Here is a 14,746-nt window from a genome sequence, read left to right as displayed (position 1 = left end):
GGTTTTTCCTCACACAACCCTCCCGCTTGAGACCGGCACTTAGGGGCTTTTTACATCTGGTCACGTCATGCGTTTTCTGTGATCCGATAGCTATCCGATGGTAAAAAGACCAGGTGTAAATGCCCTCCGAAAAGTTTTTCGAGACGGATATAAATCCGATCGTTCAAACCACTTCAGGAGGTGGTCTGGGACGCATTTCAGATGAAACTGGACAGGTGTAAATGAATGTGGTTGTTCAAGCTACATACGTCAGCGCTAAACTCCTCCCAAACGGAATACCATCACTCGCAAGTAATCTTTCACCCAGGTGTCTCGTTGGGTCTTAAAATGCACTGCTGCTGCCTGCGAAAATGCAGCAAACAGTAAATGCTGTTTTTTTGTAGCATAACCGTCGTAACAAGTTTTTTCGTCTTCTTTTTGACTGCATTCTGAAAAGCGTATACAAAAAAGCATGTTCCATTTCAATTAACTCGGAAGTGAGGTCAAATATATTTACATATTGGGCAGGAGTAGAAGGATCGGATTGATATCCGATTCGCAGGGACGTATTTATGTGGCCTAATGTAAATGTAACAGTTTTAACAAATCAGATAGCTATCGGATCAGAGAAAACACATGAACCAGGTGACCAAGTGTAAAAAGGCCCTTAGTGTTAATGCTTCAGTGGATTTGTTTACTTCCTGCACAGGAATCAAACCCGGGTCACGGAAATAAGATTGCTGGGTCCTGACCCTGGATCACCAGGAGAATGAATTATCAAATAATATTTTTTTTAATAATTGATATAATTGTTAATAACAGCAACAAGATCAATAAAAGGTGTTATTATTATTATTATTATTATTATTATTAGTAGTAGTAGTAGTAGTAGTAGTAGTAGCACTGCTATTTTTATTTTTTTTATTTTTTTCATCCAGTAGAAGAAATAAAGCTGGAGCTTTCAGCTGCGCGGTCTAACGTGAAAACTGCCCATAGAACTGCACTGGTCTTAAAAATGCAGAGCTAATTACATAACATTTATACAGCTGTCAGATTTAATAACTACTGAAACAATATGTGACATAAATGTTAAATATTCTATATATTTGAGCAGAATGGTCCTCAAGACTCAAATTGCAGTACAATTCTACCTTATAACTGAATCGGTCAGAATTGAATGATGTTTTAAAATAAGGTATAATTTCAGAAAACAGAACATAATCCTGAAATGTGGAAAATGTCCTCATGAGAATTAGGATAAAGCATTATAATAGATTTATTCGTTTAGCAGAAGCTTTTATCCAAAGCGACTTTCAAATGAAGACATACAAGCAAAGTGATGGACAAAACAAATAGTGTTACATACAGGATTTTTAACTGAGTGATCGAGGAGCAAAGAACACAAAGTAGAGACGTAAGAGCTAGACTAAGTCCAGTTTTTTTTTGGACCAAGGCCAGGAGAAGTGTTCAGAGAAGAAGTGGGTATTTATCTGGTTTTAAAAATAGTGATGGATTCTGCTGTCCGGATTGAGGTTGGACGTTCGTTCCACCACTGAGGAACAGTCACTTTGAAAGTTAAAGCAGTTCAAGAACGATTGATGAATAAATGTATAGAAGGATGGATGAACAGATGGATGGATGGATGGATGGTAAAACGGACTAATTGCATGGATGGATGGATGGTTGAACGCATGGGTGGCTTTGAAGATGGACTAATAGATGGATTGCCAGAAGGATGAAGGGATGGCTGAAGGGATGGACGGATGGATGGACACATGAATGGATGGATAGACAGATGGATTAACAGATGGACAGCTGGACAGATTTAGTGCCACCGGTCACCAACATACATTTTTTGTTCTGCACATGACACCATCCATGGTGTCAAACCTTAAATGTTGCTTATTGTAATATGAATAATCATTATGAATGATTTTAAACTGTTAGCTGATACGTGTGTTTATCAGCTGGCCTACAATTAGTCATTAGTCGGCCTATAAAACTCCTATAAAACACATTTACTCAGTGTGTGTCAGTGAAAACGGGATTATAACATGCCGAGATCCTGCGCTCTTCATGTCTACAGCAGGGAAGAATGACAATTGATGCCTTGGGTTGTTTAACGATGTCATGATCTATCAGTTCAGCTAGGATGAGTCAGGCAGATCGGGTCGGGTCAGAGCCAGCCGAAAGTCTAAAGTCTCAACAAAAACTTTGAGCTAAACTTCCACTCTCTCTCTCTGTACGTGTATGTGTGAGAGATTCAGAGAAATATCATCTCAACACACACCATGATGGATTTGTACTCTTAGGATTACTCTCTCCTTACTCATCCTGCATTAAACAACACTCTGTTATCTTCTTCTAACTAATCACGGTAGATAAACCTCGAGGATCAGGAGATTGACAGCGAGTTTTCTTTTCTCCTGGATACACTAGATGACTCTGTTCTGTCAAACTCGCACTCTCCTTACGTCTCTGGACTTCAGCGGAGAAAAGAAAAATGGAGTAAAGACGTGTGGTCAAAGTCAGAGCTTTCATGTTAAACAGCGCATGGCCACATCTGGTTCCAACTTTTTGTGAATCTGAAGCTCGCTCATAAGAAGGAATTGATTCGATCATGGCCTCGGGGGTATTGTGCAGGCTTAGCTACGGGAAAGAACACAGTGGCAAACATGAATCATATGTATGAAGTACATTTTTCCACATATTAGGGTTCTTTATGTTTCAATTCAGACTTGGTTCTGAACAAAGATATTCAAGACATTTTGTCTTAAGTTAAAGACCAGCCGTTACATTTGGAACCAAATGCCAGGGCGTGACATAATAACTAGAGAAACATCTGAGTATTTCATATGAAAAGGAGAATTAGGATATTTTGTATCTATTTATCCTGTATCCTGTAAAAGGAGTTAAATCAGGTGTTACAGGAGTTAAATCAGGTGTTCAAGATGTTAACCAAAATAAATCATGTAAATAAAACAATTTAACCACATGCCTACTGATATTATACATTTTTTAATTAGTCATGATCCTTGATTTAAAGAGAATGTTCAACAGGTCCCTAATGCACCAAGGGGGCAGTGGTGGACCCTCCCTTAACCCTTCCTGCTTCAGGGGCTCTGTATCATAGCTGCCCCTGTGATCCGACCCCAGATTTCACCAGATTGGTGCCTAGACACATCATGTGATGTTACCAGGACATGCATTCACCCGAAACCCACTTTGATTCACGTGCGCTGAACATGAGTACAGCTACCATTGCAAAATTATTTCAACATGTGAGAATGTTTAGTTTCGGCTTTGTTTTAGGGCAGTGGTGGCTCTGGGTTGTTGATCAGAGGGTCAGGGTTCAAGTCCCAGCATCACAAAGTTGCTACTATTGGAATCTAGAGCCCTTAACCATCTCTGACCCTAACCTAAAATAGTAAGAATAGTTTTAATACTGAGAGTCCTGAGAGTTTAAGTGCTTAGACCCATTGATTTGAAAAGACGCATTACTGAGGCGGATAAATTGGTATACGTGGCAATAAGTGAAGCTCTGAAGAAGAGCAGCCAAATAAGCACTTAACGAGCACAGATTTGTGACCAGGCAATCGGTCAATCTGAAGTGAACTCAATCCAAAACGGTGGGCTAGATCATGTTATCACAAATGTTTTAAAGTGTGTATACAACAGCAAAGGATATTTTAAAGGGACTCCATATTATTAACCAAAACAACTGTGTAGTGCCACCTCCTCCTCCTTAGAAATGCATAAGAAGACATTTGCATTGCAATTTCTGTTTCTGTTAACAGGTCAAAACATCCAGGCAACAACACCTTAAATTTCCAACACACCATGGGCTTCCAGTTAGGCCCTGTTGCCATGGAAACCTCTTGCAGGGCCATTTGCGAGATACAGTAGAGAAACCCAGTGGGAAGTCATTGAACAAGACAAAAACGCTGGAACACAGCGTACATGCACATAACAAAGGATGAATCAATTAAGCCTGTGTACTCTGTGTGTGTGTGTGTGTGTGTGTGTGTGTGTGTGTGTACGTGTGTGTGTGTGTGTGTGTGTGTGTGTGGGTGTATGTGCGTGAGAGAGAAAGAGAGAGACAGAGACCGAGATATATAGAGAGAGTGAGATAGATAGATAAGATAGATAGATAGATAGATAGAGAGAGAGAGAGAGAGAGAGAGGGAGAGAAAGAGAGAGATAGAGAAAGTGAGATTTTTCCCGCATTTTACGTAACAATCACCCAATTGCATCATCAGACATTACATTGTTTTACCAAAAGGTTTAAAAGCAGAAATGTAAACCTTTGTTTCGTTCTTAAAGGCAGGGTCTCCGATTTTTGAGAAATGCTTTAGAAAACTGAGTTGGGCTGAATAATAAACAAAAATCAAAACAAACGTGCAGCCAATGAGCAGAAAGGGGCGTGGCTTGTCAATATGTGGCGGAGAGAGTGTTCAGTGCGCATGTGTGACATTAACAGAAAGCGGTTTTAACATTGACATGGAAGATAAAAACAAAGAAAAAGTGAAGAAAGACTTACAATAAGGCAAGAAGCAGGACGTGTTAATATAGGATCAGCTTTCCAGCGCTGGAGAGAACTGGAGCGGGAAGCTGGCGCATATTCACAGATTGGAGTTTCCCGAGTCAATAACTCCTGAGCTAAACCCTGTTTCTACACAAATAACACCTCTTTTCTATCGTAGTAATGTAGAGAGGCAGCTACAACCGTGTTGTGTAGTAACAGCGTTTAGCTCAGGAGTTATTGAATCGGGAATTTCAACTTTACTTAAGACGCCGAGGCGCTTTTTTCCTTCTCGATAGGTGAGTAACGTTGGTTTTGCTTTGTTTCACAGAACTAATATACGCTGTCTTTTGCATGATTATGCTTGTGTGTCATTTTTGTGAGTCTTGTTTGTTTATCTGCAATCGTATTGTTCTTCCCTTCAGCTATGATAGACAGCTATTTCTTTCTATTAGTCACCTTGGTTACGTATGTATGTGTGGGCGGAGCTATCGATACATGGGTGGGGCCCATTTGGGTTAGGGACGTGTTTGTTTTGGTGATTTCAAATGTCGACATTGGCTTTCAAAAATCGAAGACCCTGCCTTTAAAGCAGGAACTGTTGCCATATAGTAACACATATATAGTAACCATGACTAAAGATTATGCAAGTTTAACTAAGGTCACATTCTGCAAGGGAAAAAAAAAGAAAAAAGATTGCTTGCTATTAGCAGGACAATGAGGTTGTGGAACACTTTACATCATTTTCACACAAAATTCCTTTCCTTTACCTATCATCATCATGTCTCAAAGAACTGTTCTGTATAATCTGTTAACTGCATTAATATGGCCTTTCCTTCTAATTCAGGTCTGAAGTGAAATATACTGTTGTTCTGGTCGGAGTTGGATGTTGCGTTGACTCGACTGTGTGGAAACCCGATTTAGGTCTTTGGAGAGTTAAGGAGTTTATTGGTTTCATATTCAGCATTGTGGACAGAACATCTGGTTGAAAAGTATCATCTTGTTTCATAGGGAGCAATAAAAAAAATGTGTGTTTGGCTCATATTGTTGAAAAATGTGTTATTCTTGGCGCATGCTTTAGAAATCGTTCTCGTAATCCATCTAAATATTATCCAAAAAAGATTTAGGTGAAGATACATCCAAGCACAAAGCTAATATTGCAAACTGAGATGTTCCTCTTTACAGATCTGTATAAAAGGGTGATAATAAATCACATCAGACAGGGTGAAGTACAGTAGTGTCATTCCTTCTCTTATCAGACTAAACTGTGTTCTTCTTAGTAGATATTTTCCATTCTGTTTGTATATAGTGGGAAAAAAAAAGGTTAAGTATAGTGCAGGTTAAAATATCGAGTTACTTATAAAAATAGGATTTCACTGCTGATACTAAACAAGTTTCTAATTACTAGTCTGAATCCTGTAGAGTGACCGTGATCAATTCATATAACAACACGATCCAGTTACGGTCCAAAATCTTGTTGGTACTGAATGAAGAACTGAGCTCGAGTTTATCCAGGGCTTTGAACATACACGATCAGCTCATGCAGGATCTAAAAAAACCTACTGTGTTAACGTAACTCAATGCAATGAGCTGTACCGCACACCTTGGGAGCAGATCCTACAGCCTTACTACTGTGTTTGTGTGTGTGTATGTTGTACTGCATGTAGAGGAGGAGAAGAGTCATGTAGCTGTGCTGGATCAGGGGGGAAATACATTAATTCAATGCAGATGTTTAGGGTCGATCTCGAGCACATGCTTCACAGTCAGGAAGAAAGGCAGGATCTATTGTTGTACAAGAGAATTCATGCTTTTAAAAAGGACACTGAACCTAGACACATACAAACACACACACGCATGTATGCACACAGCACACACACATACACACACAAACAGATGCACACACACAGAAACAGAGACACACAGAAACACAGAGATAAACACACACAAAGATACACACAAACAGACACACAAACAGACACATACACACACACACACAGTTATACACACACAGTTATACACACACAGTTATACACACAGAGACACACACACAGACACACACACAGACACACACACAGTTATACACACACAGACATACACACACACACAGTTATATACAGACAGACACACACACAGAGTTATACACACGCACACACACACACACAAACACAGAGTTATACACACACAGACACACACAAACACAGAGTTATACACAGACAGACAGACAGACACACACAGAAACTCACACCAACACACACACCGACACACACAGACACACATAAGCTTCAACTTCTGGACTTAATCACCTTGAAAATACAAAGGATATGAAGTTTTAGCTAATGCCAAAGATTCCTTTCAACCACAGGACACATGTAAAAAGTTTTATCAGAACACCAGCACATATTTCACCTAATGAAATAACACAAACGCTGTGTAAATCTGGCTCAGAACGCAGTTGTCCTAACCTCAGTAACCTCATTGGGAGGGTCGGCTGGAGCGGGGGTGGGGTCGGACATGTAGCGGAGGGGGTGGGGGATGGGAGAGGATTTGCATTCTACAGTCTGTACTTTTACAGCAGCTCACCGATGCTAAAAAAAAAAAAGAAGAAGAAAAAAAAACGAGTCTCTATTATTTTCCCAGTTCCTAACTAATGGAAAACTTGCCAGTTGTTTTAAGCCTTTCAAGTGAATGACAGATCTCTTCAAAAACAGTTAGCTGCATTTGAAGCCGAATGAATAAAAAGAGGCAGGAAATTGAACCAGAGCATTTACCATGCCAGACGTTTTCCATAGACGATGCCTCTGCCCTTTAAATTTCAGTACTAGTTTGCTGCCCTGGTGCCATTTTGGAATATTAGGAAGCATAATACAAATCTCCCACAGTTCTCCACAACACATGATTGTTTTTCATTAAGTGCAGCACTTCCAAACAAGATGCCTAAAGTTGCTAAAACATTAAATAACCACCGCTTTCTGTGTGTCGGTGACCACATGTGGGTCCACACCCTGCTCCCACACATCGCCTACAACCAGCTATTAGTCATCCAGCCCTGCCACCAAGCCTCAAGAATCCTCCAAAAAGAATTAGTCCAAACGACAGTAGCCGATTTTGACCTTTAACCTGGGAAGAATGGCTGAGATGAGATGCGCTCGAGTGTGGTGTCCTCTTACACACTACGCACCGAACTCCATATCCATATCTGCAAGCAACCCATCAGCACGTTCGTCCGTAATGGAATTTGGCGAATGAAGAATAACGTTAACACTGCAATTGCCTAGCAGTCTCTTCCCATTTCATAACAGAGTGTACTATTAGGTCTTGAAAGCACCAGTGGGCTTACATCCAACAAGACATCAAGAATTATTAAGGATCAATAACAAGGAAAACAATAAAAATACAGCAGCTGTAGCTTGGAAACCTTTCACAAGCTGTCAAAACACTGCACCTCTTCATGCCGACTTTATAAAAAGCAAAAGGAATATTTGAGAGAATTTCTTTCTGAAATATGACGACATGCCGAAAGAAATTTGAGAGAATTTTCTCGTCTCCCAAAATGTCCTAATATTTTAAAACAGCTCTGGACGAGGTTAAAGTCAGTGGTGACGGCCAACAAATGTGGTCTTGCACTTCAAGAGATATTTTCCAAGTGTTATTTCCAATGCATCTGATATATAGAATAATTTCATATTTATTAAAGCGCTTCTAATGCCATTTCACACCAGATGGCAGACGGTGGCGTGTCTTTGTGCTGTCATGTTAATCAAAATAGCCTTTAGACTAGGAGTAGAAACTTTCACTTCCTTAATGAATTCTATTTGCTAAACGATGGTAATGCATGTTTCAAATATTTACAGAGATTTGTACATTATATTTAAAGCTGGCTAAGTGAGTAATAATTATTTACTAAGTGAGAGCACAAAAATAAATGCTCTGCAAAGCTTTACGCTGATGACAAGCTTCACGCTCTTGAAAATGGGGGTCACGAGAATTTTGAGTCCACAGCGGAAAAAAAAAGTATATAAAAAATAAATAATAAAAGATAAAGCTCGAGCTTTTTTTTATTTATTAGTATATTAGATATAAAAATTTTAATTTGCAGATTATTTCACTTCTTTCTTGAAATAATAATAATAATAATAATAATAATAATAATAATAATAATAATGGGGGAAAATATAAGAATTTGAAAAATTATCTGCCAAGAGAAAAATATTTCAAGCTTGAAAGTAGTATAGAAATGACTAGAAATAAGTTTAATCATTAATAAAGTTAAATCTTAATAAAGTTGTTTCCACTTGTTTAGATCATTTTTTGCAATGAACTTAAAATACGGCCAGTTGAGAATCTCTGATTTATTCATTAACTTAATGATTCAATGACTCAATGACTTGAATTAAACAAGACTTGTTTCCAGAAAAATGACATTTTAAGCACTTGCTTTCAGAGAAACGTCTGCTGTTAAGAGTATCCATTGGAGTTTGTGGAGTTTAGTATAATTCAGTCTAATTCAGTAGACAGCACGAGATTCTACAGAGTAGAAGTCTCTAGCTTATGATCTCAAAGATTCACCAGGATTTAACATATAATTTGATTTCCCTAACATGGCTCGCATACAGAAATGTAACTGCCACTCCTACACTAGGTGAAAAACCTTCTGATCTGCGTTACTTTAATATGCGTTGGCCAAAAAGATCAATATACAATATACAAAAAAGTCTGTACTGTGAACTAAAGATCAATTGGAAAGTTTTGCATTTAGCTGATCCTCAAAAACCCCTCATTATCACAGATGTAAAAAATGACCGCTTCCTTCGTCCATGATGGAAGCAAAGCATCACAAGACTTTCCGTGTGGACCGTTAAAAAAACTTGACGCGCACATTTCCTGAAAATCCTGTAGAATCCAACCAATCAGATGACAATTTCAAAACTCCTGAAGTGTTTCCATTTTTTTTTGTGTGCCATATGCATCAGACGATCAGCCAAAGGCGTCAGATGTTCAGACTACCTGAGAGCTACAGTAGCGTTTATGGCTTCTCATATTTTCCAAAATACTATATGTGTATTTGTAGGATTAGCAAACTAGCAATGTGTTTGTGAAAAAGTACAATTGAACGTGAACGTGCAGTGGTGTCTTAGCGCTCACCCTTCTAGTGTTGTCCAGAACATGTGGGTCAGGGCGACCATAGTTGGGTGGGTTAGCATGGGGGTCGTAGCCCAGTCTGGCGAGCATCGGCGCGATGACAGGCATGTCCCTCAGTACGTCCACTGGCATTTTCCCCACCCACTTGGACAATGCCTCCACATTGACTGGCTTGATCACCTGATCCGTCGAGCGTTCCACCCTGTAAAACACATCAAGCTCCGAGATTAGCACTAACGCTAACATATCATTCCCCATACGGCTAGCTGCCTAATTACCCCGAAATGCATCCTCCATTTACAGCGGCATATAAAACAGTTCAATTGAACATTTCGCATGCTGAGATCATTTCCCCATTGCCACGTATCACGTTTCTTCAGCTACATAACGTTTGGATTTCATTAAGATAATGACAATGGCAGTAATGGCTGTATTAAAGACAGAGTGCCAATAATTCTCCTTAACCACCCAGTTCTAGGCCACTAATCACATGCTGCAGTGAAATTGCTTAAATAAAGAAATAACAACACGCAGCTTGACGGTATGGATGTAATTTCTATAATGCAAAACAAACCCCACATTGTGTGTAGGCATGTTGTTTTTGCACGTATGTTAACGCATCCAGATCGCTCGAACAAAACAACACTGTTACTATGGTTACGGAGGGGCTCACTTTAACACGAAATCTTTTTGAAACCAATTTCATGAGCAGATTAAAAATGAATCATGCATTATGTCACACCCATGCTAAATTATTGATCTGTGTGAAATGAAATATTCAGTAAGTTGGGCAGAGCCGATGTTTATTAGAGAAAACATAAGATCTGGCATTCAGTTCATTTCCATACTTTTAGCACTGAGAGGACATTAAACCCTTATCCAGGCTTAAGAGCGAGGATGATACGCTCACACAACATATGCAGGGTTTTTCCTCCAGAGAATATTGAAAGCCTGCCCGAGTGGCGTCTCACAGTTCTGGCAAAAAAAACACAGAATCGTACACAACAAAGCTCTGGATGTTTCTGCTTTTAATGTCATTTCAAAAATAATTCCGCACTTTACTGCAAAATTTTTTCCACATCTGTACGACAGAAACATTATCGTTTTATCACAGATGTTCCTTCATGATCATTCATATCAAAAATGGTCATCTGGTCTATATTATCTTTAGAGTTGAAAAAAATAAAAATAAACAGTAAACCGGTCACATCTGTGTCTCTGAACGCATTACAAAAAGGTTCTGAAACACATGTTGGCCAAAGTTTGCACTGCTAACAGTCTGGGCTTTTTCCTACAGTATGTTCTGAACCTCATATGGATCATTTTGGTTGTAATTCTCCCCCCCAAATCTCTCACACACACACACACACACACACACACACACACACACACACACACACACACACACACACACACACACACACACACACACACATCAGTTGGTCAACAATTTTGTTTTATTTCTTATGTCTTAGGTATTGTTGTCCATGAGAAATGAAAACAACTCAAGTCACAGCCAAATCTGAAAAAAAATCATCATGCAGTTAAATCAAATGTCATTATGCACCAAAAACATTACATTTATTAAAATGAAATATTTTACTAAAAGTCTTGTGATCATTTCAAGCATTTCCTGTATATCCAACTAGTTTTCTAAACTTTTTTCAGAAAGCATCATATTTTTTTTTTGTCGTATATATCTTTGGAGGCACGCGTGTCGTGGTCCGAATTGGAGTGTGATGGTTCTCATGGTGCATTTGTGTTCAACTGCTACGTCATCACAGACGCTCGTGAAAAACACAACATGCCTCTGCTGTGATTTTAGTGCTTTTTTGACAGTAAGGCAGTAATCTCACCTCCTGTGTCCCACATCTTACCCCTGACACTCATGCATGTGTGTTGTGGAAACGAATGATGTCGTCATCAGCCAAAACACACACGTACAGTACTGTAGGTTACTTTACTTCCTGAACGACTGCAGATACGAGTACGAGTTGCGTTCACATTCACGGGAACTGTGGCACAGTTCCAGTGCAACTGAATTCAGACCACAACCTACAGGTAGCCTCGGGTTCTGTACCACGGTGAGCTTCTAGTTCTGTATTACAGCTTTTACATTTTATCCAATTTTTCAAACAAACCGTGCTTTGTTAAATCTAAACTGCTCCTCCACAGTCTTGGTGTAAACTTAAACCAGGGAACCAGCATCCAAACCAAAATTCAACTATTGGTCTCCAAAATAGAATAACAAAGCAGGCAATTCTCAGCATCAAGAAAACTGCTGCTACGGTACAAATACTGTACGTTTGTTTCTTTCACAGAAATTTTCCAGTGAACTTTCCATTGGCTTTGAACCACATGGAATGGGAAAAGAGCTTAAGAAGAACGCTATGCATTAACGCCGTCTCCCTCCCATCTCACTTTCACTGTTTTTGGAGCAAAGTCTAGTTGAGGCCACCTTTGTTAGAAACTAGAAACAGATGGGAAACAGATTACAACAGTCAATCCCCATCTGCCATCCAGGTACTGGGAAGCTCCAGCAAGCCCTGACTTCCAGCATCAGAGAGCTGCATGGATGCCAAGTGCCAAATGTCCTTCGGGACCGAAGCTCTAATATGACATGGCCTAAAAGATTTTTTTTCCATACTTTTATTTCCACTAGGGCGACGCCTCTAGCCTGACTCACACTGCTATGTGTGTTCGAGTGCACGAACGGATGAGTGTACGGCCCAGGAGAACGCGTGACTGGCTGCCTCATGCCTCGTCACGTCTCCTTAGGCATCTTTTACACTCTCAGAGCTGCTCGGCTAAAATTTAAGAATCTGTGTGAAGGTACAGCTCTTCTCTCAGACAGTCTGCTCCTCCTCCTCCACAAACACAGTAGACTATGGCTTAGACTATGAAAAATTCTGGTTTCGCATCCGCACACGATTTGACCAGTTTTCCTCGAACGTGAAGGCGCTAGCGTTTAGCTTTACTGAGTAGCTCCATACTGAGTTAGAGCCCCAGCCTTCTCCCTTGACACTAGGAAGTCCATTTACACTAGAAACAAGTGGTGCTTTACGTGTTGGACTCCCTGGCCAATACAGTGCTTTACTTCAATTATCCATCTACGTTTGAATTGCACGTCCGCACTTACTACATGATTAATAGACTTATTTCTGTCTAAAGACAGATGGAATTGCTTTCCTCCTTTTATTTTTTTTTTTTAAGACAGACTGAAGCTCAAGATATTTTCCACTAATGGAAGCTGGCACTAAGTTTCACTCTAAAGTGATGCTCTTAGAAATGAAATGAAATAAATAAATAAATAAATCAAACAAACAAACAAGCGCATGTGTGATGAAAAGAGGTAAAGACGATCCAGGCTGATGACTCATGCCATTTTCTAGGGGAAAAAAAAAAATCTTGTCATCTCTTGTTGCCATGGCCAACTAATGAAGAGTCAGCATGGCTTCAATATACCGATGCTAATTAGTAGGAATATATAAAGCTATAACGAGTCCGTTTGAGGTGGCATCTGTAAGCATTTGCAATTCAAAAGCTGCCTCAAAGCCGATTAATGAAAGACCTGCAAATTAGACATTAGTGCAGATTAGAACATCTGGAACAACTAAATACAACTGTAAATATTAGGTATGCATTAAAGCAAGTCAGAGTTAGAGTAAAAAGTATTTTGTTTCAAGTCAATACCAATCCTGATACGATACCTTTAAGGCATTTGACAGATACCGTTGCATTAAAAAAAATCGCATTAACTCTTATAATTGGAGGCCAAAATACTGAATTTCCACCTGTTTGGGGTTTTCATACTGAGTACTGAATTTCTTAATATAAAGCTGATGGATTCTATACTGAGTGAAATGGGAATAACTAAAAACCAGAAAACAAACTGGATTTTCAAGTTCACTTCAATTTAGAATTTTTTTTTAAGTTTTTGAATTTTTTAAAAATTTTTCAAGAAAAAAATTACATTTTCAAGATGACATGTATAAAAATCTGATTATTGGGTTTAAATGTTCTAATTTTATGGAAGCTGTTGTATACAGTATAACAGAAGAATGAAAAAATCTTGAGTTATTTTGGAGAGATGTGAAATATTTGTCCAGCAGGTTGCCAAACGTCGCCCCCTTTCTTATCGCTCCGCTTCTTATCGCTCCCTTAGAAAGGTATCAGATTTGTGGCGATTATAATAATAAATTTGTTTATACTGACAGGAGAATGGAATGCCAGTGTACTAGTAAAAGGGTTTAAGCGATCAGGTCCATTATGCTGATGATAGTTACGTGCTGCTAGCAGCAAAATTCTCCATGCTAAGTTTTATGTTTAAGATATTGAAATACCAGAATGCTCTATATCAGTATTTGTATTTTGACAATTAGTTCTTATGGATCAGCAGAACTGAAGCATACAGCACTTGAGTTTTGTTCATTCACATTCCCATGGGCTGACCAAAGTAGGCCGGATCAATCTTCTTCCTCCCTACCCAGAGCCCGTGTTGTACAGGAGTGCTTTTAGAAATCACAAATCCCCAACGTGTCTGAGAACAGTGCTGGTAAAGAAAGAGGAATAATTTAACAGAGCTACAGATGTCCATTTCTCCAACAAGAGTCATAAGACCTCTTAACACAGAGATCGATAAGGCGATAAGGAGAATAAACAAAAACACTCAAAATCGGTCAGGTGTGTTAGAGCAGGAGCAAGACTCAATTGTTCAGGGCATGTCAAAGCACCAAGCAGATTCCTGAGCAAAGCAAACAGGATACTACTGTACAACATCCCGAAATATCCTTTTCCAGACTATAAATAAAACCTAAAAAACACTGTTCCTGCTCATCTCTACAAACAAGTTTAAAAAAAAAAACATTCAAAGTTCTTCTTCATTGAGCTCTGCTTAATGGCTTCTGCCTATTTGTCAATTATTCATGATGAGCTCTAGTGCTTTCTTGCAGGGTGATGTTTTCCTAAAGTCAGATAAGAGAAATCCCAACTGCATCACACTAAGTAATGGCCAGAGCTCTGCCACAAGTCACCTTAAAAACATGAACATGTAATGGATCTTAATGGTCATGTCCTGGCTTTAGTGACTCTGGGCTTGGATTATGT

General features: G+C 39.2%; 1 protein-coding gene across 5 annotated transcripts in view; it reads right to left on the bottom strand.

The window, feature by feature from the left end:
• tpst1 (tyrosylprotein sulfotransferase 1) overlaps positions 1 to 14,746 on the bottom strand; it is a 47,654-nt gene that overhangs the window by 7,505 nt on the left and 25,403 nt on the right. For all 5 annotated transcript variants that reach the window (XM_047820603.1, XM_027175217.2, XM_027175218.2 and 2 more), the window contains exon 3: positions 9,644 to 9,842. In XM_047820603.1, the coding sequence (XP_047676559.1) occupies positions 9,644 to 9,842 (199 nt within the window). The remainder of the gene's footprint in view (positions 1 to 9,643; positions 9,843 to 14,746) is intronic.

The sequence above is a fragment of the Tachysurus fulvidraco genome, chromosome 11 (genome assembly GCF_022655615.1).
Source record: "Tachysurus fulvidraco isolate hzauxx_2018 chromosome 11, HZAU_PFXX_2.0, whole genome shotgun sequence".
In the NCBI taxonomy this organism is placed as follows: Eukaryota; Metazoa; Chordata; class Actinopteri; order Siluriformes; family Bagridae; genus Tachysurus; species Tachysurus fulvidraco.
The sequence above is the reverse complement of the archived record's forward strand: the minus strand, read 5'-3'. Positions and strand labels throughout refer to the sequence as shown.